The sequence below is a fragment of the Pungitius pungitius genome, chromosome 2 (assembly GCF_949316345.1).
Source record: "Pungitius pungitius chromosome 2, fPunPun2.1, whole genome shotgun sequence".
Taxonomy (NCBI): Eukaryota; Metazoa; Chordata; class Actinopteri; order Perciformes; family Gasterosteidae; genus Pungitius; species Pungitius pungitius.
Window position 1 is genome coordinate 4640052 of NC_084901.1, and position 22103 is coordinate 4662154.

Consider the following 22103-nt stretch of genomic DNA (forward strand, 5'->3'; position numbering starts at 1 on the left):
GCACATTATGCAACACAATTAATGGAATCTTCTTTGCCTGTTTTTTTTCCATTAACTGCGGGGTCTCTTTCAGAGCTTCGCTCCAAATAGTTTTCAGATAAATACAACAATACAAAATACAACAGTGAGTCGGAGTCAAATTAATGGCAGGTTTTTAATGTGAGAGACTGCTGGCTCTGTTTACTGTAGGTGGTCAGGGGTCAGTTAGGAATGTATGTTTTACATTTTCTCCCCCACCCCTCAGGTTGTTATGGGTTGAATCTGTGTGTTTCTATTGTTGCGCCACAGTCCCTCCAGTTATCATCTTTATTAGGGGTTGGCTCTTATCATGCATCAACAAGGTATTTTGTGTATACTCTCCTCGCAAGGTCACTTCACAGCTTGGCGTGTACAAAGCAAGTATAATGAAGGGGACAAAAAAAAAGAAGTAAATTTGTCCAATTGATCTAGCGTGCTCTTTTTAAAGAAGGGGCGGGGGGAAATGTACGATGAATGTGAATCTCGTTAAAAAGTTGCAAAGTTCAGCCCAATTTTGAAAGGGTACGACCTTAATGAGGGTTGCATTGATTATGTGCGTCCACCAGAGTTGGCTATCGAGTGAAGCTCTCAGCGGGTCGGCTGTCTCTAAATCACGGGCCTGAGTGTGTGTGTGTGTGTGTGTGTGTGTGCGCTGATTACACCATAGTCAAGGTTGAACCTCCTACACCTTCTTCTCCGATGCGTTTATAAATATTCATACGCTGCAGCCCACACACTGCGCTGGACTAATGGCCTGCTTAAAGATGTCTCCCAGGTGAAAGCGGAGCGAATTGGGTGCTGGGGGGGGGGGCGAGGAAGGGGTTTGGCTGAGGAGGAAAACGATGGCGCGCATAAATGGGAGTGCAAAACTTGTGAAATTCATCAGTCTGCTTTTGAAAAGGACTTCTCCTGTTCTCTCTTGAGCATTGTGAAATGATCGGATTCTGGTTCTTTTTTTTTCACAATGTGAAATTGAATTAAAAGGACATAGTGTGAAGAAAATGGAAACATCTAAAATGGCACCTGCCCGCCGGGGGCCGGAAGCTTTGCTCCTGGCACTTTTCCGCTTCTCCCTTTCTCTTCCCCTCTGTCCTATGTGAACGTAGTGAAAGGTGTGCGGCGAGCTTGGAACGTGAGGAAGTGGTAATGTTACAGATTATGCCCTCCACGCGGGTCCTGGGGTTAATGAAACTTCTGATGAGAAATGCAATTTGCCTTCGTCTATTATCTCCACTGCCAATAGCCTGTGCTCCACCGCCTCGCCTCCTCCTTCTCTGTGGAGTCTTTCTCCACAGGGTTTAGTGATTGGCGCAAAAGGAATGCAGGGGGGGACACGTCTACAAAGATGATGAGTTTTTAATCTTTTTAACATTTACATGTCCTACTCAGGATTGACACCGGCTCTGTCGATCTGGAATTGTCTCTGACCCGAACCAGCTTCCCTCAAGGACCCCAGACGGTGTTTATCATATCAGTACCTGTTCTCCGGCTGACCCTGCGGGCCTGCTAGCTATCTGAAGCCTCTCTCTGCAGGGCCGGGAGAGGATGTGGTGATAAATGAGGAATGGCTCGGGCTCGTCTGAACTTGGAGGACTTTTAGGTTTTTACTTTTAACGGTACACTGCTAAAGGGTTTTACTTTTTCAGTGGAAAGCATGAGATCATTTAAAGGGCGGCTGATCGAGAGACCAATCTCACTTGGTGGAAACCTGTCTAATGGCAGGAGTTGACCTTCTGACTCTTGATCTAATGTTATGACCATCGGTGCATTCAGACAATGAAATAGTTGAGGGATCATCTTCTTCTGTTCCTCCCTGTCCACCACCTACACTTTATCGTCAGTGAGAACGTTACTGATGTCCCTGTATGGGAGGAGCCGAGATTGTAGCCTCAAAATGTCGTAAAAATATGCCTCTTGCTGTCGTAGTTCTTCATGGAGTTGTATGCGCGCCCCCCCCCCCCCCCCCCCCTTCCTCTGCAGTGCAGATCAATGGCGCTCGTGAGTGCTGTCAGACATCATGGACATTACTTCACCACGCTGGACAGTTAGGGTAACGGCCGTCTTTGTCAGATGAGTTTTATGTATCATCACAATAGTTGCATTAACTTCAGCCAGTACCACTTATTCTTACGTCCAACCACAGAAGAAAAGGGGGGAAAAAAAGCTATTTAGAGATTGTTAGAACATTCAAAACATTGAGACTAATGACTTTCTAAGAGATTCAAACTTTAGTGTTCAGTTTAGGATTTGATGAGTTACTTTTGTAGCGGAAACGACCAGAATGCATCAAAAGCACTTTGAGATGATCACTAGTACCACTTAAGAAAAAGAAATTATATTCCCGAAACCCAAACTCCTTTTTCGCTACCAACGCTGAGAAAATATCAATTTGAAGAATTGTCGACCTCATTTTATTCTTTTTTTCTTTCCCAGAGGCTTCTATGGTGTTTTTTTTGTCTGCAAGGTATCTGAAAAGTTTTTTCAAAAGATGTGCAGGACAACTGGTGATCAGGCTTTGGGCCATCTGGTATTTCAAACATTTAATCAGATAATGATGTTAATGTGTATTTGGGGCTTCTATTATTCCGCTTTAGTCAAAATCATGAGACTTACTACAAACCTTCACAAACGGTAATTGTAACAAAAAAAAGCATTGTCCACATATGTATCAATACATTACACACAAATGTGTGCATATGCATTCATACAATAATAGACTGTGAGAATAGGGATTATTTGAACTAACTAATGCATTTGCAGAGTCCCACACCCTCATCACTGCAGTGTTGCAGCACACCACATGATACTTCTGCCTCCAGAGCACGTTTCAGGCTGGTCGCTGGCTGCCATCTTTACTTTCATGCTTAATTACCTGCCGAGATAGACCGCTGGTGACATAGAATCATGCATGTAAGACATCCGTGACATGAATATACGTAAATACAAGTGTGTGTGTGTGTGTGTGAGGCTTTTTACGCCTTAATATCTTAGTGTTTTTTTTTTTCCTCGCACAGACACATCGTACATCACTGTACCATGAGGGGCCTAGATTCCATTCACAGAGAGAACGCACTCCACTCGGGCCTCAGCTTACTGTTCTTTTCGGCATGGCTTTAAGCCGCTGATTGCATTGTTTAATTCATTAGTTATTTGGTGTATGAAACGGAAGAATTAAGTGAAAAATATCCTGTCACAATTTCCTAACGCATTTGGGGGCCGTCATCAAATTGCCTGTTTGTTGGGTTTCATTAAAAAAGAGTTTGCAACACTGGCTTTGGTATTCATGTCGGGTATTATTTTAATTATTAATTGTTAAATAAATAAAAACTCTGACTCCTGCAGATTTTAAACAGCTTTTGGAAAAATAAAAATGTTTTCTTTTTGCCTCCACTAACCGTCTTCCCCACACTCCTTTTTTGTATTTTTTTTTTTTTTGTCCCCAGTCGATGAAGAGGCCCTGAGGAAGAAGATCAGCGATGAGCTGTATAAGACCCTGGAGCAGGATAGGGTGAAGGCAGAGCAGGAGCTGCAAGCCTGGTTAGACACACACACAAACACACACACAATGTTTTGCAGGCCATAGTGTGTACATCAGATGCAAACTGGTAGCTATGATTTAGTTGTTGGGGCGCTGAAGTTTAGATTCCGTGTGCTGAAGCTCTGTCTCTCTGCTGTCCCGTGTGCGTTGTGCATTTCTCCACCGGCTGCCTCGGGTTCAGCCTCTCTCCCCTACTTTCTTTCTCTGGCTCATGACGGATTGAATCAGGGAGCCGCACCTCGTGTCAATTCCCGTTCCACGATTTCATTAGAAAACCGAAAGACATTCCTCAGACGTGACCGTTCCTCCCCCCCCCTGGTCATTAATATGCAAAAAGGTCAGCGTCGCCCTCTTTCCGATCCCCACTGTGTTTTCCAATCTGCCTCCCTTCCGAAGCACATCAGCACTTTTCTCCTCCCTCTATCTCTGCCTCTCCCCTCCTTCTCTGGATCAATTAATCATGCCTGAGAAAGGAGGGCGCTATCCTGAGGTAATTTCCTGGGTGTTGAGTGGGTGATCCATTAGCCCTGCCTGATAAAGAAACCCACTGTTCATGTAAGGAGCACATTTCTCCTCTCCCGCTCTCTGCTCTCCCTTCTCCTTTTTGACCCAAAAGAAGCAGGTGCACATGGCATAATGTTGGATAATGATGCTGCGCCCCCTCTTTAATAGTCCTGGGTGATCACCAGCGGACTCCGGTGAATGAACATCTGTGATTAGCCACTAATCGCGCTCTTGTACTGTACCGTGGGGGACAAAGCCCCACAACCTCTCTGTATCCAGGAGGAGGTGGTGTTAGCCTAGCGATTAGCCTCGATTTTTGAGGCGCATTCAAAAAGGGAGAATTTAACAAGTGGTTTTGAGAAATCATTTGTCAATTGATTTTTTTTTTTTTCTTTCCTCATACGTAGCTGCTTCCTGCTGCTCGCTTATTCTTGTCTATTCAGAGCAGTAAGTGGCGCAAAATTACACCCTCCTCGCGGTTAATTGAATTCATGCAGGCTCAAGCCCTCAATTTGTGTTTGCGTTTAGCGCAGGGCTGCATTTTCTCTGAAGAAGACTTAACTGAATATAAAATGGTAAATACACAATCATTTGTAAGCCAGCACTTTAGTGTATGTACGCTTTTGTGTGTAGACTTATATTGACTGTAGTTTTTGATGTGGCCTTGTGTGCTGCTTAATTCTTCTGCTCATTTTGCCCCATTATGCTTGTGCTATATGTGCTTTTTGTAAGTGTGTCCATTTCCAGGATATTAGTTTTACAGGCAGTGATGCGTGCAACAGCCATTGAAATGCTTCCTGGGTTTTAAAGAGGGCTTTAACCAATGGAAGTATGAGAAAAGTGGAAGCGTGACCCCGAAACGTGAAACGCACTCATCAATATCGAAAAGGCCTCACTCCCCTTTGTTGCCACTGCAAGAAAACGTTTCTATTCATTTGTAGTAATTTTAGTTAAAGCTAAGTTTTTTTTTTTTTTTGAAATAGATGAGAGTAACACGAAGCGGTCATGGGGAGTTTGGGGTAGATGGAGAAGGGATTGTGGCTGCGCTTGAAGAACCCGAATGGCTGTGAAATTGAATTATGGAAGAAATGAGTTGTGTGTGCATGAGCGTATTGAAGCGCGGCTACACACTAGTTAGGGAGCGCTGCAGTGAACCTGCTGCACAGCTGGAAAACGAGGAAGTGGAGGAATGTGTGAACTCCGAGATCCATGAGGCCGACATCTCACGATCATGTTTGATCCCAAAAACATTAATTATTCATTATGCATGTTAATTTAGGATAGAAAAAGTGTAGCTATCGAAAAGTAAAAAGAAAATCAGCTAAATGCCAAATTAAGGCTGAAAAAGTAATGCAATTAAAGAATATTAGATCTGTAAAGCACCCAAACACGTCTGCACATCCGCTTTTGTGTTAAATGTAGTTATTTCCACTCCGCTATATTTCATAAATCCTCCATTCTATTCCGTACAGTATTGGGTCTTCAGAACAAGGGGATTTTGAGCAGCGGTGGCTTTGAGATTACAGCAGTACTTCTTCCGCCCGGCTGCAGGGTCATGAATGGGCTGCAGAGATCTGGCTCTGCATGTTTCGGTCAGAGTGAAGGAAAAGCTCTGCGAGGACTTCATTTGGGTGCAGCCCGAACTCATTTGTATCAAGGAGCGGCTGCAGGGAGCAGATTTGCCTCTGCCGCTTCTCTGTGAGGTACCAGAGCAGAACAACTCTGAGGAAAAAAAAAAAAAGATGATGTGAGAGAAGGCGGGACGAGGAGGGAGGGGGGAGATAACTCTCAGACCATCCGGTCCCTTCTCCCTGAGACGAACTCATCCTGCGTCACCACTCGGTCTCCGAGCACTGCTCTCCAGACTTCTCTCTTGCCTTTCGCTCCCTGTCTTGTCTCTTCATTCCTCTCTTGTCGCCTTCCTTTCTAGTGCGTTCCGTATTTCTCAATCCCCCATCTCTATTCCCCACTCGTTCCTACCTCCCCCCCACCCCACCCCCACCCCCCTTCCATCAGTCTCGGCTCCCGTGCATGAGATGCACGTGTTTGAGTTTCAAACTTTAGTACTTAAAGGTTAGTTGATATTGTTGTGAAAACTTTTGCCCATTATTTCAACGCGTTGTCAAGCAGTTGTGTTGCCAATATAATTGTGTGTCAGTTACGAGCGGGAACACTGACCTTCTCCCGGAGCGTCTGTCTTCGCCTTAACCAGCCAGCCTGTTAAATTCCTTATTACCACCCCAACCCTCCCACCCGGGCAGATGCAGAACAGTCCAGTTTGATTTTTACATATTTGTTTATTTATATATATATATATAGATTTTGTTGTTGTTGTTGAAACACAAATCCATGCACTTGTTACACACAAACCTCCAACTCATTAAAACAGAGTTGGGAGGTTTATTAAAAGAAATCCAAGTGAGTTAGCCAGTGTTGTGTCTGGGGAGTTTTCCCAGCAGACTGCTAGCATTCTCTCACCGCACTTACTATCTCTTCATGATATCTCAACTGAAACATGGAACACCTGAGGAACGTCTCACAAAGTAACTAATTCAATATTAATAAATATAAAGCAAAGGCTGCCCTAAGAAAAAAAGTTTAGGTCCCTGGAGCACACATTCAACCCTCGAGTCCTCGGGCTTCACCCGTGAACATGTTGCACCTTGTAGGTTCTCCGTTGCTGCTTTTCCTGCTTGGCATATCTCTAATGTACACTGTGTGGGACATCATCATCATCATCCTCATCATCATCATCTTAACATTTCACTTCCCGTGTGAATATATTTGAGTGTTCCCTTCCAGTTTATGGTCCTTGTTTCTCATAAATCGCCAGTCATAAATACGCCCACATAACGGTCCTGCCGGTCCCCAGGGTAGAAGGCCATTTTAAGGGTCGGAATAACAGAAGGAATTCGGGGGAAAAAAAAGAAAATTAAAAAGATGTTCAGCATTGTAGCCGGCCGCTGACCTATTGAGTGGACCAGTAATGGTTATCGACGCGATCTTGTAGCAAATCTACCGTCGGCGGCTTGTCTATTACTCGAGCTGGTCCTATGCAGAACAGATGGTATTTGTGGAGGGAGCTCAACACAAACTTCACGCTGTAAGCTATTTCAATGGCTGTAAGCTGGTAGTTTGAGCTTTATGGCCCCAGGTATGATATTTCAAGAGACAATAACACAATATCCACAAAGTGTGCTTAGTCATTGTGGATATTTCTTTTATAATTGTGGGCAAATGAAAGGGCGGGGCACAAAATACCTTTTTTTTTTTATATTCCTTCTGCAGGTTGGGGGCTTTCCTACGAATCTTCTCACTGTACCGCCCCCCTTTGCTCAGTTCTAACGCTGTCCCAGCAGTGCACAGCCAGGTGTGGCGCGCGTGGGTGTTTGTGTACGCGTGTGAGTGCACGCGTGTCACGGAGAGTGCCCGGCTCCATAAAATATTCATAGGCAGCATTCGGAGACATTATTCCTAACATCAATATTGCATTGGGCATTTTTAAGCGCCTTCTCGTTTCAAGGCCCTGGGATCCGATCTGCGCTGCTACGCAGGTCCCCCCCCCCCCAGAATCCCTCCTGCCGGGTGGACAGGTAGGAAGGGATTCACCGGGACACATCTGTAGATGACCGCTGGACAACAAGACGCATTAACGCGCTGAAGAGCTGAGGGCGGCGACGGAAGGCTATGAAAAGGAAAAGGTAGAAGACGTACATTCGTGGCGTCATGGATTCGGAGCGGCTCTCCCGGCTTTGACTGCCCGTCATTTTTCACCGTGCCTGCATTTCGTTCTTTTTTTTTAAAATTAAAATAAAAGGGTGTTCATGCGCACACTCACCTTGACCCAAAGCCGCAGTATCGTAGCTACCCCACCTATGAATATTTCATATGAAGTGCCACAGATATAAGCTCTGTCTGCTTTAAATAATAGTGTCCTTAAATAGCTCGAGTTATTTCAGTCCAGGGTCGTCATCTGAAAATACAGAGTCATTTTTCTGGAAAGGCAGAGGCTGTCCCAACCGACCCAACTCTGTACCCTTTTTTGTTTTTAAATTCTTTGGGCACCTCACTGTCTCTTTTTATCCGCTGGGCCATCAAACACGCAGGTTACTCACTTTCTACATCTGGTGCTGGGCCAAACATCATCCACTTGTCGTTCTCTGAAAATGTTTATTTTCTTCTTCGCCTCTACCTCAAAGCGCCCTCCCCCCTCCCCCCCACATCTACTGACACGGTGCCAATCTTCTACAGTCGAATGAAAAATGCGTCCAATATCCCAGGGACGGGGCAATAATGACTGGAAAGCAATAGAGGTGAAGCAGACAGATAGCATCCGGCTAGTGATAGCGGTCTTTGCTTGGGTTAGCACTTAAAGTCAGTCGAGGGACCATTTTCACACCCCCCATCGCCCCCCCCGTCGCCCTCCTTCCTTACACTTTTCCAGGTCGTAGCTCTTGGTACACAGCATCTGTGCGTTTCAGTTAACTTAAGTAAAACTAATCATTTCCTGTTGCTCCATTTTTCTCTTTCTTAATTAGTGTGGTTCGGCTTTGCAGAGTTTAATTCTGCTGCACTGTCAGTCATGTTTTTTTTTGCTTTTTTTGCTTCGTTCCCAAAGGAACGGATAAACAAAGGGACCTTTTTCCTGAGTGTGACTGTTGCTGACGGTGCGTAGGACGATGCAGGTTGTCCTTAAAACACCTGCAAACATAATTATTTAGAAGGGAAAAAACAAATCGAGTGCAGACAAGATTTTTGAAGCAAAGCTTCGTCAGGCACGGCGCACACACACACCAACCTTCTTCGGCAGAATGTATTTGTCTCTTGTTCCGTGGTAATAATTGCTGTGTTCTCGGAGGCCTAAAGGTCACGCTGCTGATTGCTAATGTTCAATAGTGGCAAAACTCCTTTTTGTAAAAATGTCACTTCTGTGTTACAGGAGCAGCAACAGCTTCCTGAAGGTAGCTCAGGTGCATTAGCAGTGCAAGCAGGCGGGCGTTGATTGTGGGGAAATGGTGAATGTAAAAGGCCATTAGGAGCCTCCCTGTGTGTGTGTGTGTGGGTGTGTGTGTCAGAGCCCGATGATGGATGGAGTGTGCTGACGTGTGCAGCCCATTGGACTGTGAGACTGGACATGGCTCGTCTCTCTCCGTCTCCCCCCCCCACCCCCTCTTCCCCTTCCCCACTCCCTCTCTGCTTCACTTCCTCAGGGCCAAACATGTCATGTTGCCACCGCTCACTCCCGCTCCGTTTGTCTTTTTCCTTCCGTCTGCGCATCTCGTCTCCCTCTCTCCCGTGCTCTGTGACATTTAGTGGTGTTGCGGGGCAAATGGCAGCTTTAAGACACGAGACAGATTTTTATTAGACCTACCAGTCATCTGTTCAAAGGCCAAAAGGCATGGAATCAGTGGGCCCCGTCTGTCCATCACGGTTCCTCGATGTTGGGTATTTTCCCAGGTGAGTCCAGAGATGAAAAATTATTTTTGAAGTGGAATAAAAGATGGAAAAAACTGATCAGGAAAAGTAGAAGAAGCCACTCGGTGTATGCACAAATGATCATGGTGAGCCATGCACAAACCCGCTGCAACTTTAAAGCATCTTGGAAAAGAGTGGAAGAAATACATGTAGTTCAATAACAAGAAACAGTTTGCTCTGTGGAAATCATACTTAAACTGATGAATCAGACCTGTGACAACTGATCAGGATCAGAGGTGATTCATTTGCAAGTGGAGGTATTTGATGTATAATAACGTTTTGCTCTCGTGTAAGAAATCCAAACTCCAGTCAAACCGGGCAGCCAACTTGTCATCAAGGCTGTCTTTCGGCGCTCTTCCGAGGATTCTTCCTTCTGCGGAAGTTTATTGAGATCCTCGCCATCTTTATTCAGTCTGTCGTAATTCCGCTCCGTCTGCTCCGTGTTTATTCTACCTTGCCGCCACTCATTGATTCCGAGAAGACGAAGACTTTAAATTTTTTTTTTTTTTTTGGCTTCTCTTCTCCAATCAAGCGCACTGTCGCTGAGTAGAGAGCACGTTGCTAGGCAACTATGAGAACCCAGTGACTGGGTTCAAATGGTGGTCCTCTATCTGCAGAGAGTGCAGCCTCGGCCCATAGCCGTGCTTCATTGGATCGGGGATTCTGGTTTGGGGAAGACGGTGCACACGCTGTCTTTTAATGAGTCACATTATTATTGAATTATTAGTAAATGACTGGTGTTTTTGTAACTTATCAATGTTGCCCCCTCTTTGCAAACGCTGGAAGTGTGTGTGTGTGTGTGTGTGTGTGTGAACGACATTAGTGCTGAATATCAATATGCAATTCACAGCCTTTATCTATGTTTCATTAGAACTCCACTTGCATTTGCAAACTTTTCATTCATTAAGGAAATCATGCAGCATTGTAGAATGCTGGCATATGTAGTGCTGCAAACATCAAAGAAACTATCGGATGACCCTGAAGCCATTCAAGATTTTGTTAAATAGACCATCTTCCGGAGCTTCTGGGCCACCATACAGTATGTACAGACAAGGACAAAGGGTCTTTGCTCTGCAGTTCAGGAGACGATGCACAACACACAGTGGAAGGCAAGAAACACAGCGGGTATAGTAACCGCAGCAATATATGCATGTTGTGACTGCTGTAGGGACAAGAGAATTGTTCATCACCCCTTTTGAAATCGGTTAAAAACCATGTCAAATGTTTTACACTCCACAGGATCACGGCGGAGAAGGCGCGCGTGGCCGCCCAGGCCGAGGAGGACGCCCGGGCCCAGGTGCCGGGCGAGGTGTCCAGGCTCCTGTCCGCGGAGCGGGCCGCTGCCCAGGAGAGCGTCCAGCAAGCTGTGATGAGGGAGAGGATCTCCACGGAGGACGAGAAACGCCGCGCTCAGCTCTTCGTAAGTCCGTTGTTGTAGAAACGCTCGCCTCCACTGGCCGGCGGCGGAGGCCACCCCGGGAGCGCTCGTTTCATCTCCTCGCTCTGTGTCGTGCGTTTTGATCATGCTGTGTTTTGATCACGCCGGTATAAAAAAAAAAAAGAAATACAAGCCAATTCCCCATAATGCAAACTCGGACCCGGTTTCTAAAGGAACCCATTGTAAGTGACCCCCTCTTTGCTTTGTCCTCATCTTGGAGTTTGTTTTTCCGCCTCCGTATCTCGGCACCTTCATCCGGCAGTATTATAAAAAGCTGCCTTCATTTTGGCGGCCTGTGTCTTTTATTTCCTGTAAATTGGCCTCATAGACGTTGTCAGATGAGGGTTTTCTCTCAACGCACACAGAAAGAAAACACATTTTCCCCTGGAGTGCGGCCGCTGTTTACAAACCTACGCTGTTGATTATATAGCTCATTTCACACGCTCATCGCCGTAATAGAAAAATTAATCATTTTGTTTGAGTGACGGCGGGAGGAGGAGCGTGGACGCGATTCCACGCCGCAGGACAAGCGCGCGATGGGGTCCCTCGTTTGGAACGCCGCTTAAAGCGCGGGAAAAAAAAATTAAAAAAATAAATACATGGGGCGCGTGATGCAAAGTGTTATTCCCTTCAGATTCTGTAAAGAGAGCCTTGGCGGCGTTTTCTGTAATTTAATTTCTGCTTTTTGAGAGGAACAAATGAGGGGAAGCTCCTGCTCGCGGGCCCTGGTCCGACCTCGGGGCCTTGAGACATTTTTACTGTTTTCACAATTGCTTGAGCGCGCCCGTGTGATAATTCCCTCAGAATTCTTTTGGAGTGCTGCAGTTTTAATGGAAGCCGACAGGTTATCAGCGGAGGCACGGTGCCGTTCGCACCACTCGTGTAATTGTCAAGCCGAGGCGCTTCAACAGAGACGGCGCTCCTTTCAACTGAAAATGGACTTTTTTTTTTTTTTTTTTAAAGGCAGCCTGCCGCCCAAGATGTCCGCCACTCTTTGTCATCCCAGTCTGCTTTTTCCGCTCCCCACAGAGAAATCATCTTTGGTGAAACACAAGAATTCTTTTGAGATCCTTGTATTCGGTCTTTCTGGCCCTCTGTGCCTCCGCGTGGGACTTTATTTCCTTTCACTGCAAAACGAAGAACCAGAGCAGAAGTACATAAAAACTCAGCTTAAGATAAGCCGAGTTAAATTTCAGTCGTCAAATTTTCAGCTGTATTTCCATGCAGAGAGGCATCAGTGATTGGAAGGTGAAAGTGGTTCTGAATGCTGGGCAGAGTCAATAAGTTGATCGAGAAAGAGCTCAGGGGGGAGGTTGAGGTTTGCCGCACTAAGCACATAATCTGGTGTCTGATGGAGCTTTCAGAGGTGATTTGTTCAGTCCTTCTCCCACTAAACCTGTTAACACCTCATGTATTATCTTACAGGCTAAACTGTTGTGTCCTTGAGCAATAATCACTACATTAGATTTAGTTTACATTCTTTTTTTCTGTGCAATGCAGAGTGTCCCTGCACAAGATTAGTCTAATTATGCTTCAGTGTTCAAATTGATAGAGAAGATTTCATTTAATTCTTTTAACATTGCAAATATACTTTGCGTTTAAACATCAATCGAATCATATCTCAGCAATCTTTTTGTGGCATATTATTCTCCAGTGTCCCCTTTTTTTTAAACTCCTGATACATTTGAGCGTGTTTTGCAAACTGCTGGATTCATCTCAGCTGCCAGTTTGAGTCAAAATAAATTGTAGGTTTTTTTTCAGTTGTAGGAATGATGAAATTGAGACGGTGTCGACACCGAGAGTAAACGTCTCATCCGTCAATCCGTCTGTCTTACTGTGGAGGACTGTTGTTTTTCAGTTGGTTTTGAATAAAGAGAAACCAAACCGGGAGAGAGACACTTTGTCAAGAGGAGGCTCTGCAGTATGCTCGTGAAATTTGAGCAGTAAGAACACAGTCTTCACCCGCTGCTGTCTTAAACTTTAAAAACACAATAGAAATACAAAAAACAAATATTTGTTGTGAGAAATGAAGAAGAAGAAAATAATGTACCCTAAAAGTCAGGTTCTGCGTACATGATATTTGTATTTTGAATAGGACTGTTAAATATTAAGCCAGAATCTGGCATTGTTATTGTAATTATTTTAATTGAATGTGAATTGACCTGAGCCCTGCTCTCATGTTCACGGCCACGGAGAAAACATTTGTCTGCGGCAGCTGCCGCTGTGTTCTTTGTCCGGCGTGGTATTGATTTGTCCTCCTCATTAAGATACAGGTCACGGTGAGCAGCCGGACCCCATGCAGCCCCCCCCCCCCCCCCCCTCCCCTCCTTCTCCCTCTACTTCACACACAATTCGAGCGGGTGCTTTGGGCGGTTATGCCTCCCCACGCTCGCCTATAATGACCATAACCTCCGCCTCCATAGCTGCACCAATTACAGCGACACCCAATCGGGAGAATTTCCCCGAGACGTGGGGTGAGACCGGGGCCGGGTAGTGTTTTAGATAATATTGATTTTTTTGGGGGGGGGGGGATTTTGATTTGTATTGTGTACCGCTTCTTGCCTTTTTAAGTACTGAAACAAGATGAAGCCTTGGAAGAAGAAAAAAAGTTTTCTGATGGCAGAAATATTTAACACATCAAACCGGTCTCCCTTTTCTTCTTTAGCATTTTATTCATTACATCCACTGTACATCATTGAATACTATGCACAAGTAAATATCCTTGCAGAGAGAGACAGGAAAGAAGGTATGAGCAGGCACCCATGTGACCACCAGCCGCCCTACTCGGCGCTTTGGATGAACGTTGGGCTCAGGGAAGGTTAAGAAAGTTACCCGGAAGTTCCTTGTGGAACAGCAGTTAATGATTTCCTTTTCAGGAAATAAGAAAAAGGAAATTGGACAAATGCAACTATTTTCTTCCTTGTCGTGCGTGTTTTATGTCCTCTGTTACCTACTCCAGTAGCAACGGGTTTAAAGCATCTAAAATTTGCCCTTTAATGCTGTGTAGTGTTTAATTTAATACAAAGTGTCGCATCCCCGACGTTTCTGCCCACCCTGCCAGGCTTTCCCACCGCAAGTCTCTCCTGTCAGGCTGTCCGCCGCTACCCGACCCCCCCCCCCCCCCCCCCCCCCCCCCCCAAGTCCACCAGTAATTGAAACTGCACTGCAGTGCAGGCAGGCGTGTGTGTTGTCTGGTTCCTGGGGTTCTGTGGGCCGAGGTAAACACACTTCAGTGTCAACGCTCACACATGTTCTGCCACTCGGGGAAGGGGTGAAGGGGGGGTTGGGGGTCGCAGTCACCGACGTACACAACAGGTTTGCCGTGGTTAAGCACAGCTTTGTCGCTGCGCCTGACGGAAACGAAGCAAACGGACACGATTGCTGTTTGTTTGACATTTGAAATCAGCCATTGTCGGCTCAACAGAGGCTCATTCAAAAAGTCCTTTTTAATTTCAGTCTTTATCCTGATTATTCCCTTTTTAATTAGCAAACGGGTCAATTAGTGCTTAATTTACCAGGGACGTCAATTAGGATTTTGTGCTTCTTTGCAGGTCGATACGGGCTGCAGTCAAAGCAAAAAAACGACTGGAATGAATGGTTGAATATGAAGATAATAGTCTTATGTGCCGACAAATGATGCGTTTTGACAGGGAGATATACCCTCGCCCGAGTCGGCCACTTATTCACAGTCCACAGCCATCCGTCAGTCTGCGCACATCTGCGCTTTAATGAAACCTCGCACTTCCGTCGTCCCCTCTTATTTTATTTTTTGCTTTTCAATGACTCGTTGCTGTGCGGAGCCAAACTCGCCCGGTGGCCAATCCATCACCGGCCGCCGCGTTGCACCCAGACACCGGCTCTAACCCGAGGCCGCCTTTTCAATCAAACCCGCAGTCATCAATCTCTCACGGCTCCCAAGCAGAGGCCTAGGTGGGGTGCACCTGGCGGCAGTGCTTTGGTCTACTGTTGGCAACTGGTCGAAAAACACTCAGATCTCACAGTGACATTTATTCGTTTTTATTTTTATTGCGAGACCTCAAACTAACTCGGCATAGCCTTTATAAATGTGCGACAGAAGGATGTAAAGTTTATACGAGTCGTCACCAGTAGTTAGCGGTACGAGCATGATTGTAAGACTGGGTGCACTTGCCCTTGAAAACGGGCTCCTTGGATCAATCAGTAAAATTATAGCTTCGCTTTGGCTGTAATGGTGCACTTACTGTAGAAGTTACAGGTGGACCTGGTCCAATTGATTGATTGATGGGAAGAAAAGCCCTTTTGTGTCCCTGTCAATGGAAGGAAACTATAAACTAATAAAACCGCACAGATATCAAGAGATTAAATCCACCTGTTTATTATGCTGTTGCTTTTTAGCTCTCACACACACACACACACACACACACACACCAGTTGCTAATTGGATGTTCCAGGATTTTGCCACCATCTCCGCTCTCACAGCAAAGGTTTGATGCAGCCTACCAAGAATGCCTGTTTGCTCCGTCCACACACACACACACACACACACACACACACACACACACCTCCATCGTGTTCGAGCTCCTGGAGAAAATCAGTACCTACTCTTTCCTTAAACTGTGTTCCATTTGATGCTTGGCTGGCTTGAAAAGCTTAACATTTTGAATGCGTGGAGCCCCCCTCTGTTCACCGCGGTGCTCTTCTCCCCGCCTGCAGCCACCAGCTAAAGTCCTGTTATTTCAAAGAAATATATATATATATATATTTGTACTCGTGTACTACACTTTTGATACAGCCAACTGGCCCCGGCTGATAATAGGCAGACAATTTAATTCACCAGGTATTAAAGGAGACATGCTGGATTTTGAATTAATGCCCCACGGTGGTATTTAAAAAAAAATAAAAAATAAGAATTTTTCTGTCCACATCAGAGTACAGAGAAGATTGGGGGGAGAAAAGGTCTCTCATTTCTTTTCCTTTTAGAATGCGATAAAGAGGGGTTTACATTGACACATTGAATGCGCAATTCTCAAAGCTGTTGTAAGCGTCGCTCCTGCCAGGCTCAATGCAGCACAGTAGAAGAGTTCAGTCTGATTTGTTTTAAATAATTTTCTAATTCAAAGAATGTTCCTCCAGTTTGTGAAAAATCAAACAGCCACACACACAGTACCTGAACTTTTGGACAAACGCAGTAAGTTGTTACAATATCATATTTAGAAGTTTGGTCCTAGCTGAGAAAATACAAATAAAAACTTTCTCTTGAGCTTTATCAGAGTTTTGTTGACGTGCGCAGAGGGGAAGCTAAAATTACAGATCAGGCACTTACAGATCTGGAGGGGTACTGTCTCCGTCACTGTGGCTATATTATCCACAGTGGGGGCCCCCGCGGCTGGCACACGGCGCCAGGCCCTCGCCCAGTCAGCCAATTGGCACTGCGAGCGGGCCGGGACGGATACGAGCCTCCGAGAAGACCTCTCTCTGACCAAAGACCCCGTACAGTGCGTTTGCTTCCGAGGGCTGTGTGCCGTGGTCGCCCGGGGGGCTCTTCCTCACCTCTTTGTCCGAGCATTGAATGCATTTGGCTTGTGGAAACTAATTACGCTTGCTGGCCAATTAAGAAAGATGCATATTACCAAAAAAAAAGAATGGGTCGAACCCCTCTCTCCATTTGTGAATGCAGTAGGAGGTTCTGGCTTTTGAATGTTAATTGCAGACATTCATTACATCTGCAGACACTCCCACAGAAACTGTAGAGCCGTGATTTTTTTTCTTTTCTGGTCAAATGGTTTGCAACAAAAGCAATTATTGTTTAATTTGTTTTTAACAGTAGGCTGTCGCGGATTTAAACTTATAACAGGATTTGATGGATTTTAGGGTGTTGATGGCGTAAGGAGTACATATTTATATCTGTCAGTGCCGTAGACTCGTGGTGGTGCCGCCTGTTGATTGCCACGTTGTTAACGTGTACGATTGCTCACTTTAAAGTACCTTTGATCAATTTAGGGTTAATCCAAAATCTCTCAACATCTTCCTCTGTAAAAGGGTAACTTCAGTAGTCTGCATGGGATAATTTGAAAGTTTCTATTTACAATTATTCTTTATTTACAGTTAAATCTGATGATCATCATAAATATGCGTAAAGTGGCACTAGCATACCAAAAAACACCTTTTTTTTTGTGAATATACTCAGGAGAGAAAATAAGTTATTCATTCACTCTGCTTGAATAATTATTGAATAGATAACAACACCATTGTGTGATTCGTTTTGTTCTTGGAAAAAATAAACTTGTAGAAACTATTTACAGGTATCCCTGAAAGTGGAAATTCAACTAATTTGTGTTTCCTTTGTGTCACCATCAACGATTAAATCTTTATCTTCCCATCCTGAGTGGTACAGTTGTTGGTAAATTGAATTGTCATTTCTATGTAGCCTGTAGTTTTATCTAGAATATATATATTTTTTCTTCTCACCTATTAGACCCTATTGGCCAGATATTGAAGTGCAAAGGTTGGAAAAGTAAGTGTCCCGAGTTGACTTGGACACATGAGTGTGTAGTAGAGTAGATCCGTTGGATGTGAAATATGACTGCTATTTCCTCTTGAGCTTGTCCCTTTTCCTTTTTCTTGGTCTTTCTCTGTGTTTTCCCCCCTGGCTCTGACAGGAGAGGGCTATTAATGAGGTTCTATAGGAGCGAACCCTGGGCTCGGCTAATGGGGCCGGAGGTAGATATTCGGATTGAACGATGGAAAAGTACTTCAACGTACGAAAGGAACGGAGACGAGGGGTATAGAAGCAGTGAGAGAACGGAAAGTGGTTGGAAGATGGAGAATAACTAGAGAGCAGACAAGGGAGGAGGAGATATTGATTCAGTGAGCCGTGCTCAAAACAAGCTTACAAACTCCAATTAGGAGACAAACTAATCCAAAAACGGCACTTCTAAACACAGTGGAAAGAGTGTCCGCTTCAAACCCCTTTTGTTAAACAGTCCGAGGAAATCACAACAACGCAGAAAGCAGGGTTTCTTTTGGTCGAAACAAGAAGGCCAAATTTTTCATATTGACGTCCTATTCATATGTCGCGTCGGCTGGAAGGGGTCAAGCTTACAAGCCAATTATGAGGGAGAGAGCTAACCTTTTGATTTTGGAGCAGAAATGTCTCTTTGCTTGGGCTAGCTGAAGCTAAATTAGGCCCAGCGCAGCGGGGAGGGGAAGGCACGCATTCAGCTAAGGTGAGTGGATTAGAGGTGACCCTGAATGCGCTGACACGGGCTCGATAGTCAGAAGTTGAAGGTGGACTCTGCCCCCCCATCACCCCTCCTCTCTTCTGGCTTCATCTGGCCTAGGAAGACCACCTGCTGCTGGGTGGAATGAATATGCATAGATGCACAGCATGAGCGCTGAGAGATGTACAGAATCACAGGAGGAGTCCGTCACTTACCCGCGTACGCTAGGATCTCGCCGCGCAGATGGCAGAGACGCATGCAGCTCGAGTGGACCGCGAGGTCCAATGTCAGGAGCACTTCCTCGGGCTGCCTCCCTTTCTCCCTGCATGCCTTCCAGTTTTACATTCCTCCCACCTTCTCTCTGTTCTAGGTTGTTCAGTCCCTTTTAAGACAAAACTCTCTCTCCCTCTCTGTCTCATTCACTTCGCTCCCCGGGGACATCTGTTGTCCAAAGACGATGCGCTGGTCTCTGTTCCCTGTGTCCCCTGCTGTCCAAAAAAAAATGGACGTTCCCTGCCATCGGATTCTGTATCTGAACGAGTGCGTACGTGCGACCGGCATGTGGTCAGGAATAACCCCGCTCCTTTCTCTCGCCATCTTCTTCTATCTGCTCTCCCTTCCTTTCACCCTCGGCCCCTTTTGTCCCCATGTGCCCCTTGTTCCCTCGGCTTGCCCCCCCCCCCCCCCTAGTTTTCCGTCTCGCCTGAGAAACCGCCCCCCCTCCCGTGTCACGGTAATGAACCCACGGCTCTTCATCTCTCCCATCGTCTTCCCCTGTGTGTTGGACATGACAGATGACTGGGGACCTCCAGAGGTTCGCTCCCCAGGGCTCTTAATAAAGACGGCGCCAACCCCAAGATGATCAATCAATCGGTTCACGCCCGCGGGCTTCCGATCGGCCAATTAATCAATCTCCGAGCCAGCAGATGTCGTTGCCGTCCCTCAGCGAAGGAGCCGGCCCCGGCGGGGGAGCTGTGGAGGTGTTGTTTCCAACAAGACCGAGGCCCCCCCGCCCAGGAGTGTCTGGGAAGAAAGGAGCGTGATATCTCAACTTTCTAAACACGTGGACATTTTGGGGGGGGAAAGCGCAATAGAGATGCGAACGTTGGCTGGCGCTGTCTGAGGCATCATCGAGGCCAGCTGGTTCAGATGGAGCCCTCCGTTGACCTCTGTTCACGGTCAATGAGCTGCAGACTCCACCAGGACACTTAAACAGCCAGTAGTTAAAAGGTACACCCACACCCACCACCTACACCTCGTGGCTTATTGTCCCTGCCCTGGCCTCTTGCCACCCCCCCCCCCCCCCCCCCCCTGTCCTGGTCAGGTCAGCCCTTTGACCCAGCGGGTCGTTGAGTCGTTACTCACTGCTGCTCCGCCTCCTTCCCTCCGGGAGAGCCATTCTGTCTGCAGCCTGTCGCTTCAATGTCTCCCTCCTCTGCCACGGTGTTCAAAGCCCCGCTACGGGAAGTATAGAGGCAAAGTAACAAGATAACCGGGGTGGGGGGGGACGTGTACGGCCTTGACACCCAAGGAAGCGGAGGAGACTTCAGCCAAAACATCCTTTTTCAAACAGATTTCATATTTATTTAATTCGTAATGGCTTCTGTTAAACTGCGTGTACGGGCAGGTAACGGACGCCTCCGTCAGAGCTTCTTGGCCACAGCCAGCTTGTTCTCAATGATTAATGATTCTTTTTGGACTACATCGTGACCACTCGCGTCGCCGCCGACATCAATTCACCGCCGACCGGCGCCAAGCGGCGTGAGACTCCGTTAACTCATTCAAAGTCAGTCAGCCGCCTCTGTCGCTTGTCAGATGTGTACGGCATGTTCCCTGTGACTCTCTACAGGGTCTTGCAGGAGTGAAAAGCGCATGAAGGCCCACCGAGCGTGTATACAATTTACACTATTGAGTAGCTTCTTTGTCGCATAATTGATAACGTCCAATGCAACTTTTTTGAATTAAATTCACTCGATTCTAGAAACAACTTTTGATATTACTGTGGGTCTAAATAAACGTTATCCTTTTAGTGTTATCAGTCAAGGTCAAGCCCATTAACTGACCACACTGTATCTGACAGGATCGCTGGACAGGACCCCCCCACCACCTCCCGTGGAGACCAATCGCTCGCCTCGGACCAAAGTGTTATTGCAGCTCAGTGAAACCCCCGTGATGCCAATTAACCAGCAGAGCGGTTTCTAATGGCGTTTCACTGCTCCTGCTATAACACGACTTACTGGCAGCGCTACGCATTACCCTTTAGTAAGTGTCCGTGTTGGGTGATATCATTTTACAGCCCATCACTTGGATTTGATCCGCCGGTGATGGCTTTTAAAAGACGCCGCTGTCGGGGGGGGGGGGGGGGGGGGGGGTTTCGGAGGCCGTTGCAGGAGGCGCACAGATCTGTGGGAGGCACGCGTGTCCGCAGCGGTGTTGGCGGCGAAAAGTGGAAACCGGTGTGGTTTTCGTATTTTAAAAATACTTCCCCCAATTGCCTCGATATGACAGTTCTCCTAGGAACTGTCAAGGAAAAAACAAAACAATTCTCCTCCCCGGCGATCTTGTCATATTCACATTCCATCCATACACACACGTGTCTCTCCCTCTCATCTTCTCTACCTCCATCCACCTCTGGCCTCACACGGGCCACCTACGCGCTGCCGGCGTACCAATTAACACCCGAGCGCGGTCACATCCCGCCGCCCTTTGACCCCCCCCCCACCTGCCCCGTCGGAGCACACGTGACCCGAGGCCTGCCGCTTCACTATTGGCTCGTCACCGGCGACCATGGCGGTGCAGTCCTGTGATAGATGGGCCCCGGTGTGCAGCGTTCACTTGGGACGGTGGGAGGGAGCATTGATCGTAGAGAGGAAAGAGGGGGGAGGGGGGGGGCGGGGGAAGAGAGGCACAGGTTATGGACAAGGGGGCGGTAGTAAACGTAACTCTATTGATCGCGAGCACGTCATTGTTGCAACCCGCAGATCCCAGTCATTGAGGTGTGAAAAAAATGGAAATCAAACATATTTGCTGATAATAATCAGATGTTTTATTGTGAGGAGAAATGGCCTTTAAGACTTAAAAAGCTTGCGGTTGCGCCTACTAAACGTATGCTCTCGGCAATTCGTATGGTAAATTTAATCCAAGAACCAGGGGATCTACTTGTTTAAGCCGATGGTTCTCACCCTGGGGCTTTGTAATGAATGTGTAACCAAATGATGGATGGGATAGGAGATAATTAAAAGCAATTATTTTTCTAAAATAAATCAGTTTTGTGTAATACAAGAATATGTATTTGTTTGTAAACCTACTCCATAGTTTTACCCACTGAAGCCTTTGGAAAGTTGTTTGGACAACAGCAAGAAAGATTATTGTGTTTGTAAGCTCACAGGGTCATAATAGACATATTTAATTTAAAACCTATTGTATATATTCACCTCCTTTGGCAGAACAGGAGGCAATATATGACATAATTGCATTGTTCGCCATAATGCATTTTCTAACCCCCACATGGAGCCACACGTGGTATAAGTACACACTCACACATGCAGTAGCCCGCTGAATGCTGCAGGCAGGACTTATTTTTATTTCAGTGCCCTTGAAATACTTTGAAAGAAAAAGACAGAAGTCTTTAAACAAAAAAAAAAAGCTGGTGTGGAAGAAAATGAAGCGTATGTGAGCAAATCAGTGAGGGAACAGGAGGAGGTTGCGATGGGGGGGGGTGCTGACGCAGCAAAGTCCACCTGTTTTCATCATTCCTGGCATCCTCCTCCCCCTGTTCTCCTCCTTCTCCTCCTCTTCCTCTCCTACGCCCTCGCTCCTAGCTCAGACTGCGGCAATCGGCTAATTAAAAAAAAAAAAGACTGCTGTCCTTAATTATTCAGCGGCTCGCTAATTGATATTCACAGAGGCGTTCACCCCGCCGTAAACGATC

The 22103-nt window shown here is 46.3% G+C and overlaps 1 protein-coding gene across 4 annotated transcripts in view; it reads left to right on the top strand.

Moving 5' to 3' along the window:
• chchd3a (coiled-coil-helix-coiled-coil-helix domain containing 3a) overlaps positions 1–22103 on the top strand; it is a 48452-nt gene that overhangs the window by 3342 nt on the left and 23007 nt on the right. For all 4 annotated transcript variants that reach the window (XM_037460817.2, XM_037460818.2, XM_062560045.1 and 1 more), the window contains 2 exons: positions 3462–3555; positions 10775–10955. In XM_037460817.2, coding sequence (XP_037316714.2) covers positions 3462–3555; positions 10775–10955 — 275 coding nt within the window. The remainder of the gene's footprint in view (positions 1–3461; positions 3556–10774; positions 10956–22103) is intronic.